General features: G+C 44.3%; 2 protein-coding genes across 3 annotated transcripts; one reads left to right on the forward strand and one right to left on the reverse strand.

The window, feature by feature from the left end:
* Positions 1–314: 314 nt before the first annotated feature.
* PACC1 (proton activated chloride channel 1) lies at positions 315–18,667 on the reverse strand. Of its 2 annotated transcripts, none has more exons than XM_063391020.1 (8): positions 18,327–18,667; positions 14,986–15,082; positions 13,190–13,399; positions 10,985–11,139; positions 10,007–10,149; positions 4,740–4,884; positions 1,690–1,794; positions 315–997 (listed from the first exon to the last, which is right to left on the reverse strand). In XM_063391020.1, exons 1-8 carry the CDS (start codon positions 18,360–18,362, stop codon positions 836–838), a joined length of 1,053 nt encoding a protein of 350 aa, XP_063247090.1. In that variant the 5' UTR covers positions 18,363–18,667; the 3' UTR covers positions 315–835. The 2 variants fall into 2 exon arrangements, with proteins under 2 accessions (XP_063247090.1, XP_063247089.1); XM_063391019.1 differs by having other exon boundaries at positions 14,986–15,145; positions 18,327–18,586.
* A 1,258-nt stretch (positions 18,668–19,925) lies between these two features.
* On the forward strand, positions 19,926–24,307 carry NENF (neudesin neurotrophic factor). Its single transcript, XM_063391021.1, has 4 exons — positions 19,926–20,235; positions 21,378–21,438; positions 21,957–22,060; positions 22,620–24,307. The coding sequence occupies exons 1-4, from the start codon at positions 20,047–20,049 to the stop codon at positions 22,794–22,796; spliced, it is 531 nt and encodes a 176-aa protein (XP_063247091.1). The 5' UTR covers positions 19,926–20,046; the 3' UTR covers positions 22,797–24,307.
* The last annotated feature ends 276 nt before the right edge of the window (positions 24,308–24,583 follow it).

The following is a 24,583-nucleotide window of genomic DNA, read 5'->3' on the forward strand; positions in this document are numbered from 1 at the left end:
AGAAAAGACACCGGCACCCCAGCACAGCTGGTGAGCAGGCACTCCCCACAGAGCAGAGAAACACAGTCCCATGCTGGTGAAGGACTGTTCTCCACCTCCTTAGGAATGACTGCCAGAAAGAGGGATAAAACAACAGCCTGAGACAGACCTTGAGATCAACCACCAGCTCAGCCCCTCAGGTTGTCCTGTTGAGTTTCCTTTGAGCTGGACTGAGCTGTGGTTTTCACCTCACCCTCATGCCACAGCACTCCTGCCTCCTGTAAAGCTCCTGCTGAACCTGAGAGCAGGTAGTTTCAAAGAAGGCACACAATAGATTACTTGAAGAATTTTTTAATATTAAAGTCATTGTACTTTGATTTAAAGATGACATGTAATAGAATTCCAGTGTATTTTGTTTTAAAACATACTTTGGAGAAGAGAGGCCAGGCTGTTTTCAGAGTACTTTACCTTCCACTAAGCACCATGAAGGCAGTGACTGCTACAGGAGCAGCTCACAGCTGACGCAGAAACTAAAGGGTCTGTTGGAGAAACATTCAAACACTGCCCACTTTTTCACAATTTACTACAGTGATGAATTTCTGAACATAAGTGAGTTCCCTCTTTTCCCCCTGGTTCCCCATACACTGAGGTAAATTTGTTAAACTTGGACTAGAAAAGCGTGAGTTTGTTAGACCTGCCCTAGAGTTAGCTCCGTCTCCAGTTCCAAGGCTGTTCCTCCGGCCAGCATCTCTCTGGAAGAAAACATACCTGTTTTTCAGCTTTAATTGCTGACTGCAGTTTATTCCAGTTATTTTCTATCCCTCCTGCTATGAACAGTTAAAAGGCAGTCTTAGTCTCAGCTTATGTGGTTCGTTACTTGACGAGTCCTCTTCAGATGCCTTCTTCGGATTTTGATCATCCATTTAACACTTAACTTTGCAAAGTCTGCTGCCTTAAACAGGGCCAGAAAGATACCACAAAGAAGAGCAATCATGTTCCAGGGATTTGCCGTGATAATCTGAAAGAGATGTATTAGTATCAGTAAAGTGCTGGTCCCCTCATCTGATTTCACATAAGTAGACAGGAGTGAGAGGTGTACTGGGCTCTAAGAGCCAAGGAGGTGTCTGGGTCTTGCTGGGACAGCAGCAGTGCAAAGGACAAAGTCCTGTCCCACACAGTCTGCATTCACACTCTGGTTTTGGGCAAAAAAATACCAACACTGTAGATTTTGCTGCTGCTGGACCTTGGTTTTGGGGTAAATACAGTACCACATTTTAGTCTAATGGATTTATTCTAATAATGGATAAAAAAAATACACCAGGCTATTTCTATTATTCTTATTTCAGCCTAGGCTTCATGTCAATTAATTTAAAAAGTCATTAAATCAGATTACCCAAGCAGACTTATTTAAGCAGAAAGTTCAGCCCTGACCAAAGCTACCCTTTGCTAGAACACAGGGGCACAGGTGCTGTTCTTAGCTACCTGCACCTCTAGCTGCAAGCAGAATGCTGAGGGTCACAAGGAGAAGCATCAGATGGTTCTGACCTCCACACAGAATGCACTGCTGGACGTAAGGAAGAGCCTACGCTGGAACTTCAGAAGGATCCTCACTCTTCTCTGCATTTCTTCCAGCAGTGAGGTAACAGAGGCAAGGGCATGCACACACACACCAGGAGCAGGGATTCAAGAAGGGACTAGCAGGTTACTCACGTCCTGAACAGTCTGTATGAGGGGATCTTTCCATTCAAACACCACAAAGAACAGCTGGTCACTCCTTGGTTTAGTTCTCTGGTCAATGTAGTTAACCACACTGGTCTGGGGACAGGGAAAGACAAGTGCAGGTTACTTTCTTCAGCAGTACAACGAGTCTTGTGCAACAGAGAAGGCCTGTAAGAAGGTGAAAACACCAGACTGTTTAGGGACTTCCACCACAGCCTTTCTCTGCCTAGAACAAGGGGCTGCCAAAACACGGCAAGGGCAGTTTCCTCCCTCTGTCTCATGTTCATATTATTTTCCTATTTCTCACTCAGTACCACACTACAATTTCTACACTGCCTCTCAAGAGGGGACAATTAATTTCCAAAATTCATTTACTTGCAGTAACACAACATTTGGAAAGTTCTCATGAATGACTGTTAAATTAGTTTTATTTGCCAGAGAAGCAAATAATGGTGGCAGGAAGATTCCTTCTTTTTGCAAAATGGGTTGTAGAATAAACTAGAACGTTGCAGCAAGTGCAGAATGAACATGGAAGGAAAGAAGCCCAGGTGTTACCAAACAAACCCATACATCCCAGTGCTGCCCATTAACTAGGTCACCACTGGGAGCTAATGCTGCCCAGAGAGAGCTGTAACACAATTCCAGCAGGGAACTGGGTTAGGATACCAGACTACGTTACAGCCACACGAAGCCAGACTCTCAAGAACCACAACCAGGGAAATATTGAGACATCAGGCCTTAGGAAAACACTTGCACTGCACCAGCTGCCCTCAGCCTAGGGGGGAGCTACACAGGGTTTGTACACAGGCAGTAACCACCAGTTTGAGCTGCCCTCTGCTCCTGGGAGAGAACACAGACTGCCCAAGAGCCGCACAGTGACCTCAGGCAAGCACAGTGGTGGGAGGATTCTCCCTTCTCCAGAGCTCAAAGGAGCGGTCACATCTTGGTGTGTGCAGAGGGGAGTGCTGCTGCCCATCCTGTTCGATTCTGTACAGGCAGCAATGAATCCAGCAGCACTGTGGCTTTGTATCAGGGCTGTCACACAAAGATGAGGCAGATGATGGAAGAACATGTCTTTTCCATGTTTTGTGAGCCCAGTTTTCCAGGCAGAGGATGGCTGAGTTGGAAGTCTCTAAGCAGACCACTCCCTTCATCTCCTTACAAGCCTTCCCACTGTATGAGGGATGACCTGCCACAAAAGCCTCCAATCTACCATGGTGCAGTTTCTTCACAAATATCTCAGGGCTCCTCTCAGTCTTCTGCACAGTCCCAGCCCTGAACAGATTTCAGACTGCAGACAAGTAGAAGCAGAAGCCAGAACACTGTCCATGGCCACTCAGAGCTGATGGAGCTTCCCCAGCTCCTGGTTTCTGGTCAAACACCTTGGCTGCAGACTTGCCCCACACTTGCACAGCTCATTTCCTTACTGCAGGGTGCCAGCAGCCCAGCCACACTCATCCAAGAAAACCACACACCAGGAAACAACAGTACACATGGCTAAAGGAAGGCAATGGGAAAGGAAGAAAACACAAATGCATGACTGCTGGGCTAGTTAGCAGAGTGACTGACTGTTCTGCTTGATCTCGTATTTGTACCCATCTTTCCAGTATGGCAGCTCCCAGGTTTGGATTTGAAAGGCTAATGGATTTCCTGGTGCAATTTGAGCAGATGCTGTACTGTCAAACAAAGCAAGTCCAATTTATGTCTGAGCTGCTTCAATTTCTGCTGTATTATTAATAGGGATCTGATTCCTGGTTCCTAGGTTTCATTAAAACAAACAAACAAACCCACAAAACAAACAGAAAACCCAAACCAGCAACAGTGTTCACTTACTCAGATCATCAGTCCAGAACTGCTGAACTGAATAGATGTTTATGGCCACAAAAAGCTCTTTTTTTCTGAATTTGAGCCAGCCTTTTGTTTCCACTTTGAGACACGTTAGACTTGGGCACACAAAGGAGGACTTTCAAAATCCTATACTTGGTAAGCACCAAATGGGAGCTATGATAAAGAGCTGAAGGTTCTGAAGGACAGACAGACAGCTGCTGTCAGTGCTTACACAACAGCAGCAGACCTTTCCTCTCCTCCAAATCAAGGCATTACTTTGGGACTTGCATGACTCTGGGATTTGCCTCCCATCCTTCTCTAGTGGAGTAGGAGTGTAACCCCCTCACAGTCACAGATCTGCTCTTCCCTTAAGAGTGTTCCACATAACACCTAGCTGTGAGAACTAAAGATAGATCCGAAGGTTCTGCTTCATTTTGCCCCTCCCAGAACACTCTTCCCAAAAGTACCAAGAGAAAGTATAGTCTCTGGAAGAGACACCCTCTGAAAAGGGCAGCTCTTAAAAGTCTCATTTCTCACCACTGATGAGACACTTCCTTTCCAACAACTCTGGAAGCAAAACAAACTCAAAACACAATTATTTCCCTGTGTATAAATATGAACAGAACAGCAATGAAAGTCAAGCTCATTTCCTCTCTAGATAAGTTTACATCTTCCACCTGCATATTTTCTAGTTGTAAAGGATGCAAGAAGTGAAGTTACTCCATGTTTCTAAGGTCACTCAACTGCTAAAAATTCCAAAACCAAACAAAAAGCAGACATGAGAAGGCTACAAAGGATACAAGGCTTACATTTACCTCTTCATCCTGACATCAGTGGCAACCTAAACAATACCTCTTTCCAACAGTAGCTGTTATTTAGACAATTTCTTTGTCACTTTTCTCCACCTTGAACTGCAGGCAGCTGTGTGAATATTTCTGTGTCAGTCTCTTGGGACCCTTACCTCAGACTACAGGTGTCCTAACCCATTTGAGGCCTGGATTTCTGGCCTCCCTGTGTTTTCCTGAGCTGTATCACGAGGCCATAACAACAGCTGAGCACATCAAGACATTTACACTTCTACAGAATCAATCCCTCCTCGCTGAGAAACAGTGTGAGCAACTAGAGCCAAAACTGCTCAGTGCAAAGTGGCATCATGGACACGATGAAACAAAACCCAAACTCCCAAAACATTATGAGTATTTCTTTTTTTTTACCTCTTGTTTGAATTCAACAGTCTCACTACCATCTTCTTCTTTTGTTTTGACCAAGGACATCTTGACCCAAGTTCGGAAGCCTGCAGAAAACTTCCAGCCGGAGTATGAACTTTCACAGTCCTTCATGAATTTTGCTTTTTCTGGACTAAAGGAAAAAGAGCATTGCTTTATTGACCAAACTGAGCACTGTAGGCAGGAGAAGGTCAGACCTACAGGCACTTCAAACTATGTTCACAATTCCTTTCATTCTCCACCTGCTAAATGCCACATATCTGAAACATTGCATGTAGTGATGTTTTCATTAATGGCAGCACTTCCCTGGTGCATCCCTAGCTGCAGAGGACTTACCTGGTGCCCCTGGAGTTGTGCCTGCCTGTAGGGATTGCTCTGGCACACAGGGAGCTTAGCTCTGCTCATCTGTCACCTCTGGCACAGGAAGGAGCAGAGCCAGGACCTCAGGAAACAACTCATCACCATGTTAAGAAGCAAGAGACAGCAGGAAGAGCCTAGAGGAAGGACAGGGTGCTTCACCTCATTTCTGGTTGTCAAATAAACCACTTGCAATGCAGACATGCTTAAAATGCCTCGACATCTACATTCAGGATATTCCTGTGATTTTGGAAACACTGTAGCTTTGGTGGAAGGCTCCCACCTGCAATAATTCAGCTGTTTTCCCAATATGCAATCACAGATATTTGCAGCCCCCAGAACATCAGGATTGCTTCGTGTGTTTTGGTTTGGGTTTTGTTTTTTAATATCATGACTGTAAATCTTTAGGGCTTCCAATACCCCTCATGCTGCAAGTAGTAAGGAGGTAGCTTTAAGGCATATCTGCTCTCCATCTTTTCTCTACCAGCTGCACAGGACTTAGTGAATTAACCATGCTATTTACTTGCAGCTCCTCAGTACTGTGATTTTAGCCATTTTCATGTCATCCCTGTGAAATCAGCCCAGCCCTGCAGCTGCTTTTCCAATAAGGTTTCATTTGAGAAGAAGGGGTGAGAAGTCATGAATCATTAAAGGCTATTTTTACTAAGATAGATTTCGGGTTCCAGAGATATGCCAGGGTATAACCTTAAAATGCCAGGGTTGGTCCTTAAAAGCAGGGAGAGGGTTTTGATCCAGACTAAATCCATCTGCCTAGGAGAAGGGAAAGAGTGTTCTTCACTTTTGAGGCAGAGGGTGTGCATGACTGGATCTTTTAGGAGATGAAGGTCTTTTGGTCTTTTAGGAGAAAGATGCAAAGAAGTAAAGAAGAAAAGCAGAGGTGAAGAAGCAAGCTCTTCTTCCAGAACAGGCCAATCAGGAAGAATTGTCCAGCCCTAACTGGACTTGCAGTTTTCCTGTCTTTTTTTCTTAGTTTTCAACTCAGGGCTTCTTTTCTTTCTACAAACCAAGGTGCCTTGTCTACAAGGACCAAAAGGACTGCACTGACATAAACATCACATTGATGGCTACTCTGTACCACACCACCTGCTCAGGCTTAACAGACAAATACACAAATGTCCATGGGAGGGCAAAACCCAGCAAAGCCATTCTCTCAAGTCAGGGTTTGAGGCAATGGACTCAAACACAGAATTCCACTGTGCACATGCACAGAAAAGAGAAGGGTTTCTGGAAAGAAAAACTAACACACTTTGCTACCCATAGAGACAGATGCTGTTCCCAGGGTGTTCTAGAAGTTAGGAATATCTTTATTTTGACATGAGCTGCTTGTTTAGCGACCCCAGCAGGATGGCACCTCTCTACCTCACACAGGAAAGACGTGGGAAGAGCCTGAGGACAAATCTCAGCAGAGCAGCTCCTCAGCAGAGCAAACCAGGAACACCAAATCCAACAACTGCTTCCCCCTGGGGGTGTGGGCAGAGCAGCAGCTGAGGGGACAGCACAGGGCAGCACCAGAGTGCTTTGCCACTCAAGGGGAACATACACAATTAGCACTCTGCCAGCCAGTCATACGCCTGATGGCTGCCTAAATACAGCACCCCAGAAAAGCCTTCCAGGCCAACATGGAAAAATGAGGCAGGAAGTTATGACACAGAGCCGAATGTTACAGCCACAACTTCCATGGTGGCAGACAGCAGCAGCATGCTTTGCCTTCGACAGTAATTGCAGGCTTGAAAAAGAAGGATTAATAATATCTTAGGAGAAGCTGTGGAGAAGTGATCTGAGAGGCATCTCCATAATCCAGACCACTGCCACAGAGTGAGGGGAAGAAAAGGGGGGTGGGCAGGAGGAGCACAGCAGAGACACAAGCTTTGCACAAATTATAGCACAGGGAAAATAACACAGCTTTAAAACCACACAGAACCAAGTGAACACAAGACAGGAAAGGGATTTTAAGCTGAAAAACAGTTCTCCAGGCAGTTTCTTCTAATTCCCTCTTCACACCAAAGACAAACAACCTACACAGGCTACACCTCTTTTTCTGTTGCTGTTTGGTTGGGGGTTTTTTTGGTTGGTTTTGTTTTTTGTTTTTCTTTCTTTTTTTTTCTTTCTCTTTTTTTTTATCTGTGGGAGTCACTAACCTATTTCTGCACTGGGCACTGCAGTGGATCCTTCTAACACCAGTGTCAATGGACCACCCCACAAGAGCCAGAGAAGTTTAGGACATCCCACCAGCAGATTCCAATGCAACAGCAAGAGCCAAACCCACTGATGGTTCAAACCCAGTCTGTGTTTATTGCTTTTGTGTTTCCCTAGAGCAGGAAACTCTCAAACAGCCTCAAACAAAGGTTGGTGTGGTACCAGAAGTCTCAACCCTTCTCTGTTGTATTTCTCTGCATGCAGCAATCCAGATCAGAGACGTGAACATGGAGCTCTGTTTAGACCCTTAAATAACGTCTGATCTGTCCACACTGGTATCCATCATTTCACAGGACCGTAAGTTATTTGACGTGCTACACTAACAATAGTTCTGTCAGGAGTACACTCAGATTTTCTTCTAAACCCCATGTATTATCCTAATGATGGTTCAGGACAGGAACTTGTATTTTTAGCCACACATTCTGGGTAATTTCCAAGGGTTTCATTATTTCCCTCCCTCCAATTAATACGGTACAGACAGCAGCTGCCACTACCTTAAAAAAAGAAAAAGAAGCAGCAGCGTCTCCCTCCAGCTCAGAGGCCAACAACAGCACACAGTGCAGCAGTGTTCTGTGAACACCAGAACAAAACCAGTGAGCAGTGCCAGTTTCATGGAGTCTGATCCAATTTTAACACAAGAGCTGCAGAGAATAAAGCCCTTGACAGAAACAACTGGACCCTGCTCGAGTCCTCAGCATTTACTACACCACAAAAAAGCTCTTAAAGGTATAAGCCATTTTTTTATTGCTTGTGGCACCTCTGATAACACTGCACAGGAACTGCTGGGCACAGTTTTATTCTGGGCTCTCATAACCAGTGAGACACTTTGTCAGGAAAAGCAGTTAACAGAGGCCACTAATTGAAGTTTTCAGAGGCTGTATGGAAGGACACACAATAGTTTCTACAGATATCTTAATCCAGACTTCCCATCAGCTAAATTTAGCATCTGCTGATGAACAAGAAATCATTTCTATTTTCTCTTCTGCTGGAAGCTGGACAGAATGAGTGCTCTCCACACACACAGTGCAGTTTCACGTGCACTTTCCACAGTCAGGAGAAATGTAAACTCCCAACCTGCCCTGAGCCCAGCCAGCTCACGCCAGGACAGCAAACACAGTACTGAGCAAGACAAGCCACACCATCTGTATCAACTTTTGGAGGATGCTGCAAAAAAGACACCACTGGCCTCTTGCCCAGAGCTGGTTCTTTTCCTGTACTCCACCTAGACATGCAGATCATTCACCACTAAGCATTCATCCCCTTGCCAGTGTTACCATCCACCGGGTTAGCTCAGAACCACTTCTAACTCCCATTCCTACTACCTGCCTCAGCAAGCACAAAGGATGCAGCCCCAAACAAACATCCCCATCTCCCACGTGGCTTCCAAGGCCTGAGGATGCCCAGACTGAGCTGTTCATCCTGCCCTGAGCCAGGTGCAGCACCAGGGCAGGTCTCAGGCAGTGCTTGTGTCTGGCAGTACAGAAAGAGCTGAGCACCTTGCTGCAACTGGCTCCACTGTGTTTCTAACCAAAGCATGAGCCAAAACCAGGAAAAAAAACAACATAAGGAACAAGCAGCACCTTCTGCACCACAACTCTTAACTGGTATTCTCTCACCCTAAAATATCAATGCCTAAAATACCCAGAAGATCACCATTTTATGAGGTGTTTCAGTAAAGTTACAGATAATAGTTAAAGACCTGGGATGTGTTCACTGAAGTAGAAATGCTTTGTAAAAGGCAAATCCAGCTAACTGGTCTTTGGCCACCCAGAGGTATCGTGTCTGAACACTTCCAGTCTTTGATCCATTTGAACAGCATCAGTATGACCATGTCCAAGCCTCTGAGAAGGCCTTGCTTCAATAAAAACTGCTCTCTTCCCTCCCTCCCCTAATTTTGTTCTTCATAGGTCCTCTATCCCATCTCTTTTCACTGAGCATCTATTATCACATTAAGCTTTTCTATCAGGTGTCACTATCGCTAATATTTCTTGACTAACTTTTAATCTGGATCTCAGAGAGAAGAACAGAAATTGAATTTAAATTAAAGCAAAAATTAAACCAGTAAGTAGGAAATTTATTCTCAAAAGGTGGAAAAAAGAGTAGGTCTTTCAAGAAAGTTCAAGACAGGATTAATTCCATTCTTGTTAAAATTAGAAAGTTGATTAGATTCTCCAATGATACCAATGTCAAACCAATGCAAAACAATCTCAGAAACCTCATAAATGAATTTACATCATTCTGCAGAGTCTTAAATAAAGCCAGTAATACAAAGAAACAGAGTTAATCACAACATAGCAATCTAGGGATCTGAACTTTACTAATTGCTTTAAAAACTCCCAAATAGTACAGAGATATTTGTGTTTTTGGTGCACTTCCTGCCACACTACCCAGGACAGCACACTTCCTGATCACCCACAGCAGCATGCAGCAGGAAGCCAGCACAAACTCCAAGCTTTTAGCAAGTGCAGCAACAAAGGGTTTAAGCACAGATGAAGAGTTTTTGTCAGTGAAAAAGCCCACAATACATTTTTTAAAGGTCAGACCATCAGAGCATCGACATAGTCCAAACATTTTAAAAAAATCATAAGAGTCTCCCTGATTTTTACTGAAAAAGCCCTGCTTTCACAAGTATTGTGACAGAAAGTTCAGTGCAGCCACAGGTTCATCCCCCCTTTACATACCTGCTGACAAACTCTTGGAAAGAAGAAAAGAGCAGGTAGTCAATGGCACTAAAATCTTGGTCTGTTTCATTTAAATGGAACTGCAAAAACACCAGTTCCCTTTTCTTCACATCACGAGGGCCTTGAACAACCAAAGCATACTTCTGCAAGCAAACAGAGATGGTGAGAGGAACAAAGGAATCCTCATTTCCTGTTCATTAATTTGCCACCTGGCAATACTCTATAGAAATCTAATACATATAGAGAGTTTCTTGGCTGCTGCTAAGTACACGTCTATTAAAACACCTATGCCACTTGAGTCCCTCCTTTTAGTTTAAAAAGGAGGTCTTTACATCAAGGTTCAGTGTTTAAATATTAATATTTAGGTATTAAATATGGTCATTTGTGGCGTTTGGACATTTGTTTCTACAGAGGCAAGCTTTCCTGCACTTCTAAGGGCAATTTAAGGCAGACCATCACTCAATGTACCCATCTGCTGTCTCAAAGCATTTCAGTGTAATGAAACACTTGGTGCCCATTTAAGATTCTTCCAAGTGTGACAAACATGGTATGTAATTCCCAGCAGGAATTCATGTACGAATTCCTAGCAAACATAGAAAAGAAGATTAGCTATCCTCCTTTAATGGATACTCATACTGCTTTCAATCAAAGCTAGATTTACAGTATCAAGGAAAATGCTTCCCCGTTCACTTAGGAGCAGAATGAAGTGAGAGTGTCACTGTGAAAAATGACTTATTTTATCCCATTAAGGCTTTTGTGCTGCACACCCCCACAGGACAGCTGATCTTCCATAACACACATATACACTGACTGAGGTCTCTTACATTTCTGAAAACAAAATGACAGATGGCTTACAAAAAACTCAAACCAGAAGCAAGGATTTTTCACAGCATGTAGTACCTACTCTTACTTTCCAACCAGATCATGAGCAGAAAACCCACACTGAATAAGCTTTGTTCCATTATATATTGTTATTACCATAGTTTGATTAGTAAAAGGATCTGTGTAGTTGATCCTCTGAGTGGTGCATTCAATGTCTCCTGGCTGACCTGGATTTATCAGAGGTGGAATGTGATCGTAGTAATGATGTTTGCAGCTAAGCAGCCGAGCCTTGCCTGGGTAAAAGGCAATACCTGTTTGGGGAGAAAAAAAACACTGGAGAGCACTGATTTCCTTCCTGAGGACATAGATCTTCATTCTGGAATTTAATCCCATGGGACACTGAGCTAGCTTTAAGATGTCACAAAACAATCAAATTAAAGCATGCACTTCCACATTTTTCTGGAGAGGACAAAAGCATCAACTGCATCAGGACAGAACCCCACGATGCACTGAAAAAAAACAGGGCTCATATTCTGTTACAACAATTTAAGGTTCATAGAAGCTACCAAGTTTCCCTCGTCTTCCCACAAGCCAGCAGCTAATCCATCAGTCCCTCTCAACCCCAGATGAATCTATAAAATATGTAAGGGGGCATCAAATGGGACACGCAGTGCTTTAGTTTTCAGATACTAGCATTTAACACACCAAAGGTTAACTGGAAATAATGTACATACCATAAATGACAGATCAAAGATCACTGCCTGAGCTAACAGAAGTGAAAAGAAGCTCTTCAGAACACAACATCTTCTGTTAACTGAATGTGACCTCATGATAAAAATCAAAGCCATCAAACACACACTAACTGCTACCATCCCTTATTATTGACATCACTGGGTAGGGCAGGCAACTGCTGCACCTGGATGTAAAACCATATATGCCATAAACCTCCTGTTCCAGTCCAACAGCAGACTCAAACAATCTCAGCCACCTCAGCTCTGGAAGACTAGTAAAATACAGGAGCCAAACCTCAAAATCCTTTTACACCCCTTATGCTGTATTTGTTATTGGAAACAAGCTTGCTGGAAGATAGTCTAGTCCAACTTAAAAAAAAAACAAAACAGTATGATTGATTAGATATAATTAACTCAAACTGAGATGACCTGCCCACCAAAATGTGAGATGTCAAAAGCACTCAGTATACATCAAATGCTTTATTCCTTCCTTCAGAGCCTCATGCTTGCAACTTGCCATCTCATCATTTTAATAGAGCAATAAAACAAAGGACTACATTGATTTAGGTTCTCTGATCTGCAGGGATCTCCAACAATACTTTTGGATTTATATGTATGCTGCTCTGTTTATTTAAAATCTGCCTATTTTAAATCTGCCTATATTCTTCCTTTCTTGTTGCTGGAGGGGTGGAAAAATGGGGGCGAAGCTTGAGTTTGCCTGCTCTTACAGTCAGATTCATATGGTCCAAACATAAGGCACTACTTCCAGAGCTGGGCCTAACTGGCCATAGAGAAAAACAACTACAATAATACGGCAACAACTCAAAACACCTTTCAGCCCCAACTACTGAAATGGGCATTTGGAAAATGTGGTAACACTTCAAACATAAGTGTTATTGTTAAACTGGAAACTCACTGATGACTGACTGAGCTGCATTGCTACCACAGCTCTACTTATGTATGGCTACTAGACAATTAAAAAGAATAATAACAACAGAACTCACTATTCAAAAATGCTCCTGTGGAGCAATTCCTCCTGCAAACTGCAACAGTTTCTGCTGCCATGCTGCATTTTTATGCCAACATTGTTCCCTGCAGTCACATCACATTTTCATTGCCTGCTGACGTAATACCATGTTGTAAACAAGGCAGGGTGGAAGTGGAAAGTGACATTGTGGTTATTTTGTGGTTGGTTTGAAAAATTCACCTTCTTTACTTGAATGGCATCTCATTGCCCAGTGCAGCACTGAGCTCCTGATACACAACCTGTGTGTTACTCTGTTTAAATGATACAGTTTGGAGAACATTTCCAAACGGAATTATCTTTCTCCCCTAAAAGAGGACTCATTCTGGAGTCTGAAAACACTTCTTATCTATGAAATATTGCATAATTCTCCACAGCTTCTGCCATTTCTGTCATTGGCACAAATGCTCCCAAAAGTCTCCTGTACAATGTTAACATTTCTGTGCAAAGTCAACACAACTTTACATTAAAGAGTGAGGAAATGAAAGCCCTGAGTCAAGGTATTATATGCACTCTGGACTCTGGAGAATGAACACCAAAAATGTAAAACAACCCAAGAAAAACATGAACAAGAACTTAATCCATCTTGCTTGTTACCGCTCTTACCAGGTGCATCATACAAGGACACTTCCTTGTAAGTGACAGACATCACTGGGTGCTTGAGCTTCTCCCTGAAGTCACTGATGGTTTGGTAGACAAGGAACACAGCTACAGCCATGAGCAGCAGATAAATAAACAGGAGAATTACTGAAAAAACATTCTTTAGGCAGGTCTTGCTGAAACGCAAAGAAGGGGTAGTGGTACCCAGTTCACCATCTGGAACCAAACAGAATATGGGTTGGGACTTTAAAATACAGATATTTTTGCTGAATTTTCATTTAAAGATCAATCATGTGAGAGGAAAGTAAGCCTCAAACTCAGCTGGATTTAAAAAACCACTAATTCTGGTTTTGATGATCAGCCAGGCAAATGCTTCCTTCTCGAGTAAGAGGTGTAATCAACCTAAGATTGTGCCTCCCTTTCACATGTCAGGATCTGGCACTCTGCTTAAGGCCACTGCAGGCAGGAAACAGGGTTTATTTTCAAGGACAACTGAGAAACAAAGTTTAAAGTTCACAAGAAAGTCTGTTGGTGGTCATCTTTTTTTCTGGAAAAAATCAACTCCTTTTCCCCCATTTCCAGTCTGAAGTGATTCTTGCACACACTCAGCATAGACACCAGTGGAGTGATTTAATATTCTAATGCTCACGCTCAGCTCTATGCATTGCATCTCCACCATGGCAGAAGTCACTAGAAATTTGCTAACCTCTAGTTCACAATTCCTTGTGCATGTTAAAAACTTTCTTAGGATTCTTCCAATCACAGTTAGAAAGAGACTGACCCAACATTCCCAGAGTCTCCTTTCCTTCAATTCTTGTTCTCTTTAGATCTTCACAGCTGTCTCACTCACACACAGACACTGCTTTACCCATACTCCTTGCATTTGCCATTTCTTTTGGCCATACTTCTAAGGAAAAGGAGAAGCTCTGTACTCTTGAGTTACACATCATGTTTTGCCATCAGTGCCATACGGCTGAACACACAAAACTTTCTGCTAAAACTCAGCTTAAGAAAGGAGACAAGCAGCCCTGCTTCCTGCTGACTGTTCTGTGAGGTGTCATTTAATGTGTCAGGCCCTCTCATGCCACACGCTGCTCTCCAACTCCATGGTTTGGTGTTTGTGCCTTCCCACAGCAAACAGGAGCCTTTTAGTGAACCCTGTTGCACACACAACCACTCACAAATGTCCATGGGCAAGTTACACACCAGGAAGTGGCAGCCAAGGCAATTAGGACATTAATATGATAAACTGCCCTGCTGAAACAAATATATCTTGAACAGCTGCAAGGCATTTAGGCCACGCTCCTTTCAGGCTGGCTAACCTCAGTGCCCACCTGAGCTGCAGTAAGCCCATCCAACACTGCTCCATGCCCTCCAAAAGCAGCCTGAACAGTCTAACTAGGAATCTATTTCAAAGCATCTGTTCAATACTGCATCTTGCTCATGTCAATCTGGCACAGACCCTGCCTGCAACCCACTGACACTCAGGGGAGACACAGCATAAAGGAAGATGACATACCGAGCTATCTCAGAATCAGATGTGCTGAACCTGTTTTGATTGAGCACAGTTCCTGACAAAGGAATATTCTGCTACAGTCCTTGGAAAGTCTCTTTGGCTTTCCATTAGTACTGATTCACACAAAATAAGTAAGTGAAATTAGTGAAGTAAGTTAAATAAGTGGTGAAATTAGTGTTTTGTTTACTTTCACAAGTGCAATAAGATAACGAAACCAACCAAAGCCACGCACAGCAGCAGCAAACAGGCCCTAAAAATCAGTAATTTTGGGGTCAATAGTTCTCACCTGGTAAAATAACAGAGCTGGAATCTTCATGAACATCCATGTCTCCTTCTCTCTCCTCTGTTGGGTTTTCAGATGCTCGCTCCACATCTTCACTCAGCTGTGTAGTTAAAACAGTGGTTCAATTTCCAAACATGCTCTCAACTTGCAATTGTTGGAATTTCTATGGTACAAATAAAAGAGGCTCCAACTAACCAAAAACACAAAAAGATGCCCCCAGTCCAAGAGAACCCAACATCTGTTCCACTTGTTCACAAGACAAAAGCCACATTTCTGTAGAATTAGAGCCAAAAATTAAGTGACTTGCATGGTACAAATTTAACCTACTTCTACTCTGCTGCCAACAACAATAACATCACCTTTCCATTCAAGTTCAAAGTAATTATTTCCCCAGCAGCTCCAACACACTTTAAGCCTGCAATTAGGACAGTGTCCTCTGAAAAGCAGGAACTTCATTCTGTCACTGAAGAATATATTTTTAGGCATAAGGAAACCACAGCACATAGCAGCAAACAGAGCACTAGCACTTCTTAATAAAGAGGTACAAAAAGCACGAGATGCATTTTGACAGGTGTTAAGGCAAGACACTGAAATACAGTCTCAGCCAGACAGGTGGCTGGGTCATTATGAGACAACAGTCAAGCATCTCTGTATTTTTTGGTCCTTATTTGATCTCACTGTGTAGATTATTATGTGTTAGTGGTTGTGCAACTAATTAGTCTTCCAGAGTTTCTGAAACACCAACAGAGACCTGATGTTTTCTTGTTTTGCTATGCAGAGCTCTGGGCTCAAACTGCCAGGCCACTTCTGTCAGCGTCAGAAGCTTGTCACATCAGATACGCACCCCATGACATTGTGAAGCACCACAGATTCTACACGTTATAAATATAAAGTATCTCTTGTATGCTTTCCAAGTTTTCTTTCACAGTGGGAACTAACACAGAGATTACAACAATGCAAACCAAGGCATGAGCTTGCAGCACATCACACTGGCTTTGTTCTGTTCCAAGGAAAATGGGGGCACAGTTAATGCTGCAGCTGCACTGAATGCTATTAAACACTACACCCCTAACTTACTCAACAGTAATGCGCATGTATCCATAAGGGAGTGCTTTTATTTCACCCAACTTTAATTCAGTACTGAAATCATCATTATGCCATTACCAGATCATCATTAGCACCTATTAGGAAAGAGTCCACTCATTTCACGTCTTCAAAGTCTGGCGTAAAGTCTCCATCACCTCCTGCTGTATTTCTGAATTCATTTCCATCACACAAAGCAAGATGAAAGCAGTGACCCAGCTGTTTCTAAATGCTTAGTACATAAATAAAGCATGACTTCCCATAGCATGAGGCAAGAAGTGAACAGGTAACCTGTAGGCTAAAAACTCAGCTCATGTGCAGGACTCTTACCAGGGTCCAACCGAAGATACCTTTTTCAATTATCACCATAAAATAAGAGGAAATTAAAACTGCTCCTTTTTGTAGACACATGCTGGTTCTGTTTCTTTATCTGACCCAAAAAAATACTCCCTGACCCTCTTGTATTAGTTACACTAAATCAGCTAAGAAACCAGTCCCAGTTATACTCGTGCAAATTGCTGATACCAGAGCTGATCCGACACATGTAAGGTAAGTTACAAAGTCAGTGCAGCTCCTCAGCTGAATCCCACCTCTCTGATTCCCCAGGTACAGACACCTCATTGACAGAGGTTATTGGGAGGGTAAGTGAATTCTATTCCTGATGGCAGGAGATGCCAGCACAAGTTGAAAAAAGAACAAAATAAGCAGCATTTCCTATCCTCTCCAGAGGACCTACAGCAATTTTTTTCAAGTGGAAGAAAAATTATCTTAGAGGCAATTCCCAATCTAAATGATTCTGTGATGAGCTCAGAACACACAACCTTTCAGCACTCCTTAGAAACAAACAAACAAACAAATACCCAATAATATGCTACTATGTTTTCTTATCTCTATTCGAGGATTCTGCCAACAGCGAACCAGGAGCATGCCAAGCAGGTTCACCCTCACAGGCCAGCCCTCCCTATGTGGTATTTTTGATGAAGTGTGGTGCCAATCAGAAGGAACACAGGCTGCAGGGTGGTTAAGCCTGCAATAGGATGCAGAGACAGGACAGGACATCAAGGGCAGGAAGAGCATGAAAGAGACCTTCACTCAGCACTCCTCTGGGTTCAGCACATACATCCAAGGGAGAAACAACTGCAGCAACCCACCCATGTCCCAGCAGCTCTTTTTCAGTTCTGCACACAGAAAAGCCCTGGACAAAAAGAAGCTCAGAAAAGGCAATTCCAGCCATTTGAGCATCCCTGCCAGGGCAGAAGCAAAAAAGACTGCTGCAGGTGCCAGACAAGGAACGGACATACAGGTGCTGCACTTACACACATAACAAATCTTGAACCCTGCCACAGCTTGGGATAAACCCAGACATATGGAGCAGTGTCAGTGGTGGCTGATACTTAAGGTGGAAACATAACATGCATCATCCATGTCCACACTTCAGGCATTAATGCAGCTTCATTAACCCTCTCAAGTACCTCCCCTAGGTACAAGCACACAAGTCAATCCCATCTTGATAGTCACAGGCTAAAACCTTCCTACTGGATAAAACTCCTTTAAATAAAAGGAGAACTTGTTCATGCAGGCTTTTACTGATCTGCTGATTCATCACCTTCCAATGCCTTCTAGCCTGGCAAGAAAACCAGAAGCTGAAACTAAACAGACCGTACCACACCAAATTAGAACGCATTAAAACTGAGCCTCAAACTCCCCGTCACGTGTAGAGGAAGGAAAATATCTACATTCCCTTTGCCTGCAAGATACAAACAAAAGTGCTCTGCAGTGACTCTCTGCCGCGGCTGAACTTGGCACAAATTGCTTGTGTGTCTACTAGGAGAGATAGGAACGAGCAAGGGTTGCTGAGCCCGTACATTGATATGCAGACCAGGCGCTGCCTCGGGCTTTTGGCAGTGTGATAAAGCGTCCTTCAGTCTCGGAAGCGGGAGCTCTGCTACCCGAGCTCTTCTCACAGCCGACAGATCGCTCCCTTGCTACCAAACCCCGGCTACAGCGTCCAGCTGCACGCACCCCACACACTGAGCAGCAGCTGCCCTCTGTTCTAACCACGTTCAAAGGTGAGACACGGAGCCGTGCGCTCCCGAGCCGCCCGGTGCTTCCCGCAGAGCGCAGCTCCCGCCTGAGCCCCGGGTACCCCGCACCGAGCCGAGCTCACGGCGACAGCGCCGGGTGTCCCCGCCCGCCAAGCGGCGAGCCCGTCCCGGGCACCAGCGCCCGGCGAGCCCCCGGCCCTGCCCGGCCCCCCGTACCTCCTGGTAGGATGCGGACACCTCCGGCTTTGGCATAGCATCGGCGGGAGCGGCGCCGCGGGGCCGGGCAGCGCCCGCCGCCACCGCACGGGACGGGACGGGACAGCCACGGGCCGAGCCGGGCCGAACCGAGCCGAGCCGGGCCGGGCCGAGCCGAGCCGGGCCGAGCCGCCCCGCCCGGGCAGGGCCACGCAGGCGCCGCCGGGACCCCCGAGCCGCCCGGCCCGGCCCTTCCCGCCCCGGCCGTGCCCGCCCCTCGCCGGGGCTGCCGGGAGGCGTAGTCCGGGCACGGCGCTGCGGTCCGGCCGCTGGGCACACGCGGAATGGGCTCGGGGGAGGTTTGTAGGAACATCCCTCTGAGAGGTACCGATGGGCAGGTGAGACTTCTCTGCATCACAGCGCAAACTCTGCTAACACAAGCACGGACCAGACTTACAAAGCCAGCTCCCCCCAACCTGCACAAAATATTACCCTTTTAATTTTTTTAAAAAAATTATTTTGTTTTGCTCAAGACACCGGAACATCAGGCGTGCTCGACCAGCAGACAGAACTCCTGCAGGACTCCTTGTGTGAGCCACGCACAATGTGCCCGCAGCAATGGGGCACTGCAGGAAAATAAAAGCCAAACCAGCTAAGGACTAATTCACGAAACACGTGGCCACAAATACATACACAGCTTTCTTTTCAGCATTTTTTTTTTCCCAGCGTGGGAGTAATTGTTAATGTTTCATCATCAAGAAAAAGCATGTGCAACATGTCTTTGTATTGAGATGCAACAGTGTGAGGGAGTCCCTGCTGAGTAGGTCATTTCCCTTCGCCTAAGGCTCACACCTTGTAGATTAATAACCAAGATTTGAAGTGTTTTGACAATGACAATCCTATTATACATTTGAATTACAGCACTGCAGTCAGGAAGAGTGGATGCTGCAGGATCGAACATCTTGGCTTTAAATCCTTCAGATCCTCACTTGTCAGCACTGCAGTGAGGGATGTGATCTGTGAATCTGAACTGTAAAAAGTTTCTAATTTTCTTAATTCTATATAGAATGTTAAAGAGGAAGCTTATTCTTCAGCCAGTCCCGAATCTTCCCCCGTGCCGTATTTATAGCATAGGGAAAACATGTAATCTGAAAATTTCCTATTTATTCTCTCCATTCTTAGGCTAAAAATGTCTGGGTTTTTTAAGTCACAAAGATGAAGCCTGCACTGAATTTTGCGAATAAACATTGAAAGCAGCTAGCAGAGAAACTTCAAAGAGGGGAAGAAGGAGGAAAATTGAGAAATCTTTTAATTTTAGATGTCTGTTTTGGTGCCGCCAAGTCCATCGCTAAACCACGTCCTTAGGTGCCACATCCATGTTTCTTTTAAACACCTCCAGCGATGGTGACCCCACCACTGCCGAGACAGCCTGTTCCTCTGCCTGCCAACCCTTCCTGTGAAGTTTTCCTTAATATCCAATCTAAATCCCCCTGGCACAACCTGAGGCTATTTCCCCCTGTCCTATCGATCGTCACCCGTGAGGAGAGGCAGACCCGCACTTGGCTGCGGCCTCCTTCCAGGCAGCCGTGGAGCGCCATAAGCTCCCCCAAAGGCTCCTTTTCCCCGTGCTGAGCCCCGCCATCCCCCAGCGCTGCGCTGCTGTTTCCGCGGCGTTCCTTAACTCGGGCCCGCCCCGCTCCCTTCGCGGGCCGCAGGCCGGGGGCGGTGCGCGCTCCGCGGCATGGCGGGCGCTGCGGCCCGGGGCCCGCTGCCTCGGCCCTGCCGGCCGCTGCCTCTGCCCTGCCTGCTGCTCCTGCTCCTGCTGCTGCCGGCCGCCGGCGCCGAGCCCGAGCTGCGCTTCAGGCCGCCGGCCGAGGCCCCCGTCCGGCTCTTCACCGAGCCCGAGCTGGCCAGATACGACGGGCACCAGGTAGGGCCGGGCCGCCGCTCCGCGCCGAGGCCGGGCCGGGCCCGCGCAGCCCCGGCGCCGCCGCCTGCCCTGCGCTCGCTGCCCTGGAGCCGCCAGAAGCTGGGGATTCCCGGGCTCTGCTGCCGTGCTGCTCCGCGATCCCTGCCCTGCCCTTGTGGGCATCCCTTGCTTCTCGGGCAGCAGACTGTGGGAAGCCGGCAGGCACCCGTGTGCTCCGGCCGCTGCCCCTCGGGCCGCCTGGCAGCTGCGGGGCTGGTGCTGCGCACACACACTGAAATAATGGGGTGCCATGTGCACGTTTTACTGGCTCCCTGCCTGGCAAAGTGCTCCCGCCGGAGAATTCAAATTACCATGAGCTGGAGCCAAAGTTAATTTTCTCTCAGTAATCCATGTACTTAGACGTAAAAAAAAAAAAACAAAAAAAAAAAACAAAAAAAAAAAAAAAAAAAAACCAAAACAACAACCAAACAACAGTATTATCAAAATACCAAGACGGTTTTAACTTCAGAGTGTTTAGCTTCCTGTGATTCAGAAGCTTCCGCAAAACTCCAGACCCAAAGTCCTGTATTGATACACATCTGCTTCTCTTTTGAAGCACTTGCTGTCTGACCTTCTCAGGGTCTTCTCGAGATACTTTGAAGAGACTAACCAATGTCTGACTAAAATTACATCTGATGTATGAAACACAAAGCAGAAGCACTGGCTTATTAAGTAAAACAGATGTCAGCAGATCAGATTTACGTGTGTTTATGTATTTATCTTTGCTTCTTAATCAAATAATGCTGTTGGCCACACACCCTTTTATTTTGGGCAATATCCATCTGCATTAGGAATAGATGCAGCTGACAATCTTCAAGCAGACTAGTGTGCAGACAAGAGGTTACTTGCAAAAGGGGCATGTCTTCTATGGTTGTGCTGTTAGGATTAAAAAGATTCTCTCATTGCTTATGCTTGAATCCTCAAAGAATATTAGGGGCAGCTTAAAGCACAAGCAAGAAATGTCAAGAGAGGGAAAATGTGTGGTGGTGTAACAAGAGTAAATGTACAACAAAGAATTTGTGTCCCGAGAGCTCGTGGCTTTCACAGCTAGAGCTGACTGCCTTTTGCCTGTGCTGAGGATGTATTGATGGTTTTCCCTGCAGGAAGGACAGCCCATCTACCTGGCAGTGAAGGGAGTGGTGTTTGATGTCACCTCTGGAAAAGGTTAGTGTGCTTCTCCTCTGCTGCCTACTTTGCTTTCATGTTATTATTCAGTCATTTGTTTTTAAATATTCCCACTGTATTGGAAGCCTACAGTTCAATTGCAGCAAAAAGATAACGCTTTTTCCTCTTCTAAAAACCTTGATTTTCCTCCTCTGACAGCTCCCCTACTAAGGTTTTGTCTAGAACTGCTTGTAACAACCTTGTCTGGGCATACACGTTGGATTGGCTGATCTTCAAATCCTAAATTACACCAGGCTTGCAAATTCTGGAGTCTACAGATGTCTCATGAGAATGTAAAGCACAACTCCCTAAATAATAGGTAAATTTTAAGAATGCAGTAGAGGAAGTGCAACAGCTTTATAATCCCAAGAAGTAGGAAATCCAAAGTCAGTTCTGGAAAGAAGAGTCTTAGACTTGAATTGTTGCTTTCAGTTCACTGACATTCAGTTCACAGGCTGAACATACCCAGTACATTGTCAGATCATCACTGGATTTTATTATTTTTTTTAATGTGACAGAATTTTATGGAAAAGGAGCCCCATACAATGCTTTGGTTGGAAAAGACTCAACAAGAGGAGTTGCAAAGATGTCTCTGGATCCAGCAGATCTTACACATGACACAGTAAGAAAATGGGCCTTCAGTTTAATTCCACTTTGCTAATTTTTATTATTGTGCAAGATGATGAGTGATGATTTTAAATTATTTTTATAAGTTGATCTGCATATTTAAAATCAAAATGCATTAGTTCTCTTTAGATACATAAAATATATTTATTGGTCATGAAAGGTGCTAAACAGTCTTCAAGAGAAAAGTTTTTCATTTGTGGGATCAATACAACTTCTGTAAGCATGTAAAAGGGAAATCACCCGCTGTTTAAAAAGATGCTTACAAAGACAGTAAATCACTTTCTTTGTCAATTGGTTTGGTGTATTCTGATGTGGCAGTGAATGCCAGCTCTGGTGGTGGGCTGTTTGACCTGAATACCTTAAAGTTTTGTCAAGGCTGAATTTGAATGGAAAGAATACAATTACAGGCTGTACTGTCCATTCTGTTCATCATGCTCTGCAGTGTAAACCCAAAAGCTGACCCTAAGGTTTACAATAATCATTAAAAAAAAGCATGTAAATATCTCTATTTTTATTTCTTTGAGACAAGGCTTTCATCTGCCTGTTTCGTTTAGACAGGACTCACAGAGGAGGAACTGAAGTCCCTGGATGACATCTTCAATAATGTTTATAAAGCCAAATATCCAATTGTTGGCTACACTTCTCGGCGAATTCTGAATGAGGATGGCAGCCCCAATCTGGACTTCAAACCTGAAGATCAGCCACATTTCAGCATTAAAGATGAGTTTTGAGGAGCATTTTTGTACCTAGAGGATGCCTGGGGAGTGGCAGAATATTAAATTAATTCCCTGTTGTGGAGTTCATTACTACAATTAGCTACCGTGAGTCAGTTCTCTGCTCAGAGAATGTGTGTGTGTGTGTACACACATAGCACAGAGGAAACAAACAGATCTGGAGCAGTGTCATACACCTGGGCTGTTTGCTGGGAATTACAGGAATTATTTAACCTGCAAGTTCTTTCTGCCAGGGTTTCTCTGTTAAGAAGTGTATAATGTAACATTACATTCCTCAGAAGAGAGAAAAAAGCTTTTAATAATTGAAATATGACTGGTCTTTTTGTAAATCCCAAGCTATTTCCCACTCCTTGGAAAAGTGTAAATGAATTATTTGGACAAGCTCACATCAATTCTCTGTGCTTCATGTGAATGTAGGTATCACGAGTACAGACAGGTGCAATCGAGGCTTACATTTTAAAATGCATTATGAGGTTTAATATTTGATGGATTTGAGAATACTGGATATAAAGCCACTCAGTCTCCTCAAATGCAGTTACTGTGGAGTATTTCTGCAAAGCCTACAGCTGTAAACTGAGAAAAATAAATGGGTTTTTTTCTCCCATGAAAACTACTGTGACATTTTAAATAACACTATTATGTTAGTTTTGGATAAATGACACTTTACTTTTTAAAACTAATTATCAAAGATGTCATCTATATTAGATTATGACGATTTCCTTGTACCTTCCTGCAATCTTTCTCTGACAAAAAGAGGAAATCATAGCTCACCGTTTGCCACATATTCTTACAGCACAAGTTTATTATAGCAGTTTAGTGTCCTGGGGATGTTGTTAGCATTTATATATTAACAATTTCAGCTCTCATTTTTTATTTCTCTTAGTTTTCCTTTGTTCTTACCCTGGCTTCATCGCTGCTGCTTTAATGAAGTGTGTGCAGTGCCATGTTCCTCTTCCTCTTAACCTGGTACAAGCTGCAGATCCTGCAGGGTGAAAGCAGACCCCCTTCATGGCATTTCCCTGGCAGTCTTTCAGCAACAAGAGGGCTGTAAAAGCCTGAGCTGTAAAGATTGCTGCTAACCCCTGACTTTCACTAACTTAAGTGGAATGGGAATTGTCCCGTATGTGGATTTATCTGTCCCTGTCACCATTTTCACTCATATAGGAAAAACTAAGGAGCTGCTCTCAATTCTGTATTAATAACACAGATATAATAAATATATGGTTCTGTATTGTTGTTCTATTTCTTAAGCATTTTGGTAACTTTCTATGAAGGGAAGATTTTGTTAAATGATTCTCCACCTTCTAGTTTGTAGGGGACAGCTGCCTGTTGAATAACTAGAAAAGCTGTTTCTATGTATTTGCCCATTCTTTCACAGTGTTACAGATTTTACTCTAGATTTGTTTTGTGTCTTACCATTAGACCACTTCATTTGCAGGAGGGACTCCTTAGGCCCCCACTGTTGGATGATGCTCTGAGTAGAAAAAAATAAATCAGCATCTAAGAAATAACTATTGCTTCAGATAATTATTTTTGTGCTGTTTATTATTATTACTGCTGACCTTTTGGTTAGACACCAGCAGCAGCTGGGAGTTTGCTCCTTGATGATACCTGTTGTCTTTGTGGGAGTGCCTGTGGGTTTGGTGGTTATGGTGGGGTGGTTGTTTGCCAGCATTTCACAAATGATTTTTCAGTGCCTACTAGGTTTTTTGCCCATCTCCTCCTTTCCTTGCAGGCTTCCTGATGGGGCAGCTTCAGCAGTTGTGCTGCTGTGATTACTGTAG

The sequence above is a fragment of the Prinia subflava genome, chromosome 2 (assembly GCF_021018805.1).
Source record: "Prinia subflava isolate CZ2003 ecotype Zambia chromosome 2, Cam_Psub_1.2, whole genome shotgun sequence".
Lineage (NCBI taxonomy): Eukaryota > Metazoa > Chordata > Aves > Passeriformes > Cisticolidae > Prinia > Prinia subflava.

Coding starts and splice junctions, on each gene's coding strand:
- NENF (XM_063391021.1), top strand. CDS start 20,047: ATGGCGGGCGCTGCGGCCCGGGGCCCGCTGCCTCGGCCCTGCCGGCCG. Junction 20,236..21,377: donor CCAGATACGACGGGCACCAG/GTAGGGCCGGGC, acceptor TTTTCCCTGCAG/GAAGGACAGCCCATCTACCT. Junction 21,439..21,956: donor TGATGTCACCTCTGGAAAAG/GTTAGTGTGCTT, acceptor TTAATGTGACAG/AATTTTATGGAAAAGGAGCC.
- PACC1 (XM_063391020.1), bottom strand. CDS start 18,362: ATGCCAAAGCCGGAGGTGTCCGCATCCTACCAGGAG. Junction 13,400..14,985: donor CAGCTCTGTTATTTTACCAG/GTGAGAACTATT, acceptor GTTTGGTTCCAG/ATGGTGAACTGGGTACCACT. Junction 10,150..10,984: donor CTTTTACTAATCAAACTATG/GTAATAACAATA, acceptor GTTTGCTTGCAG/AAGTATGCTTTGGTTGTTCA.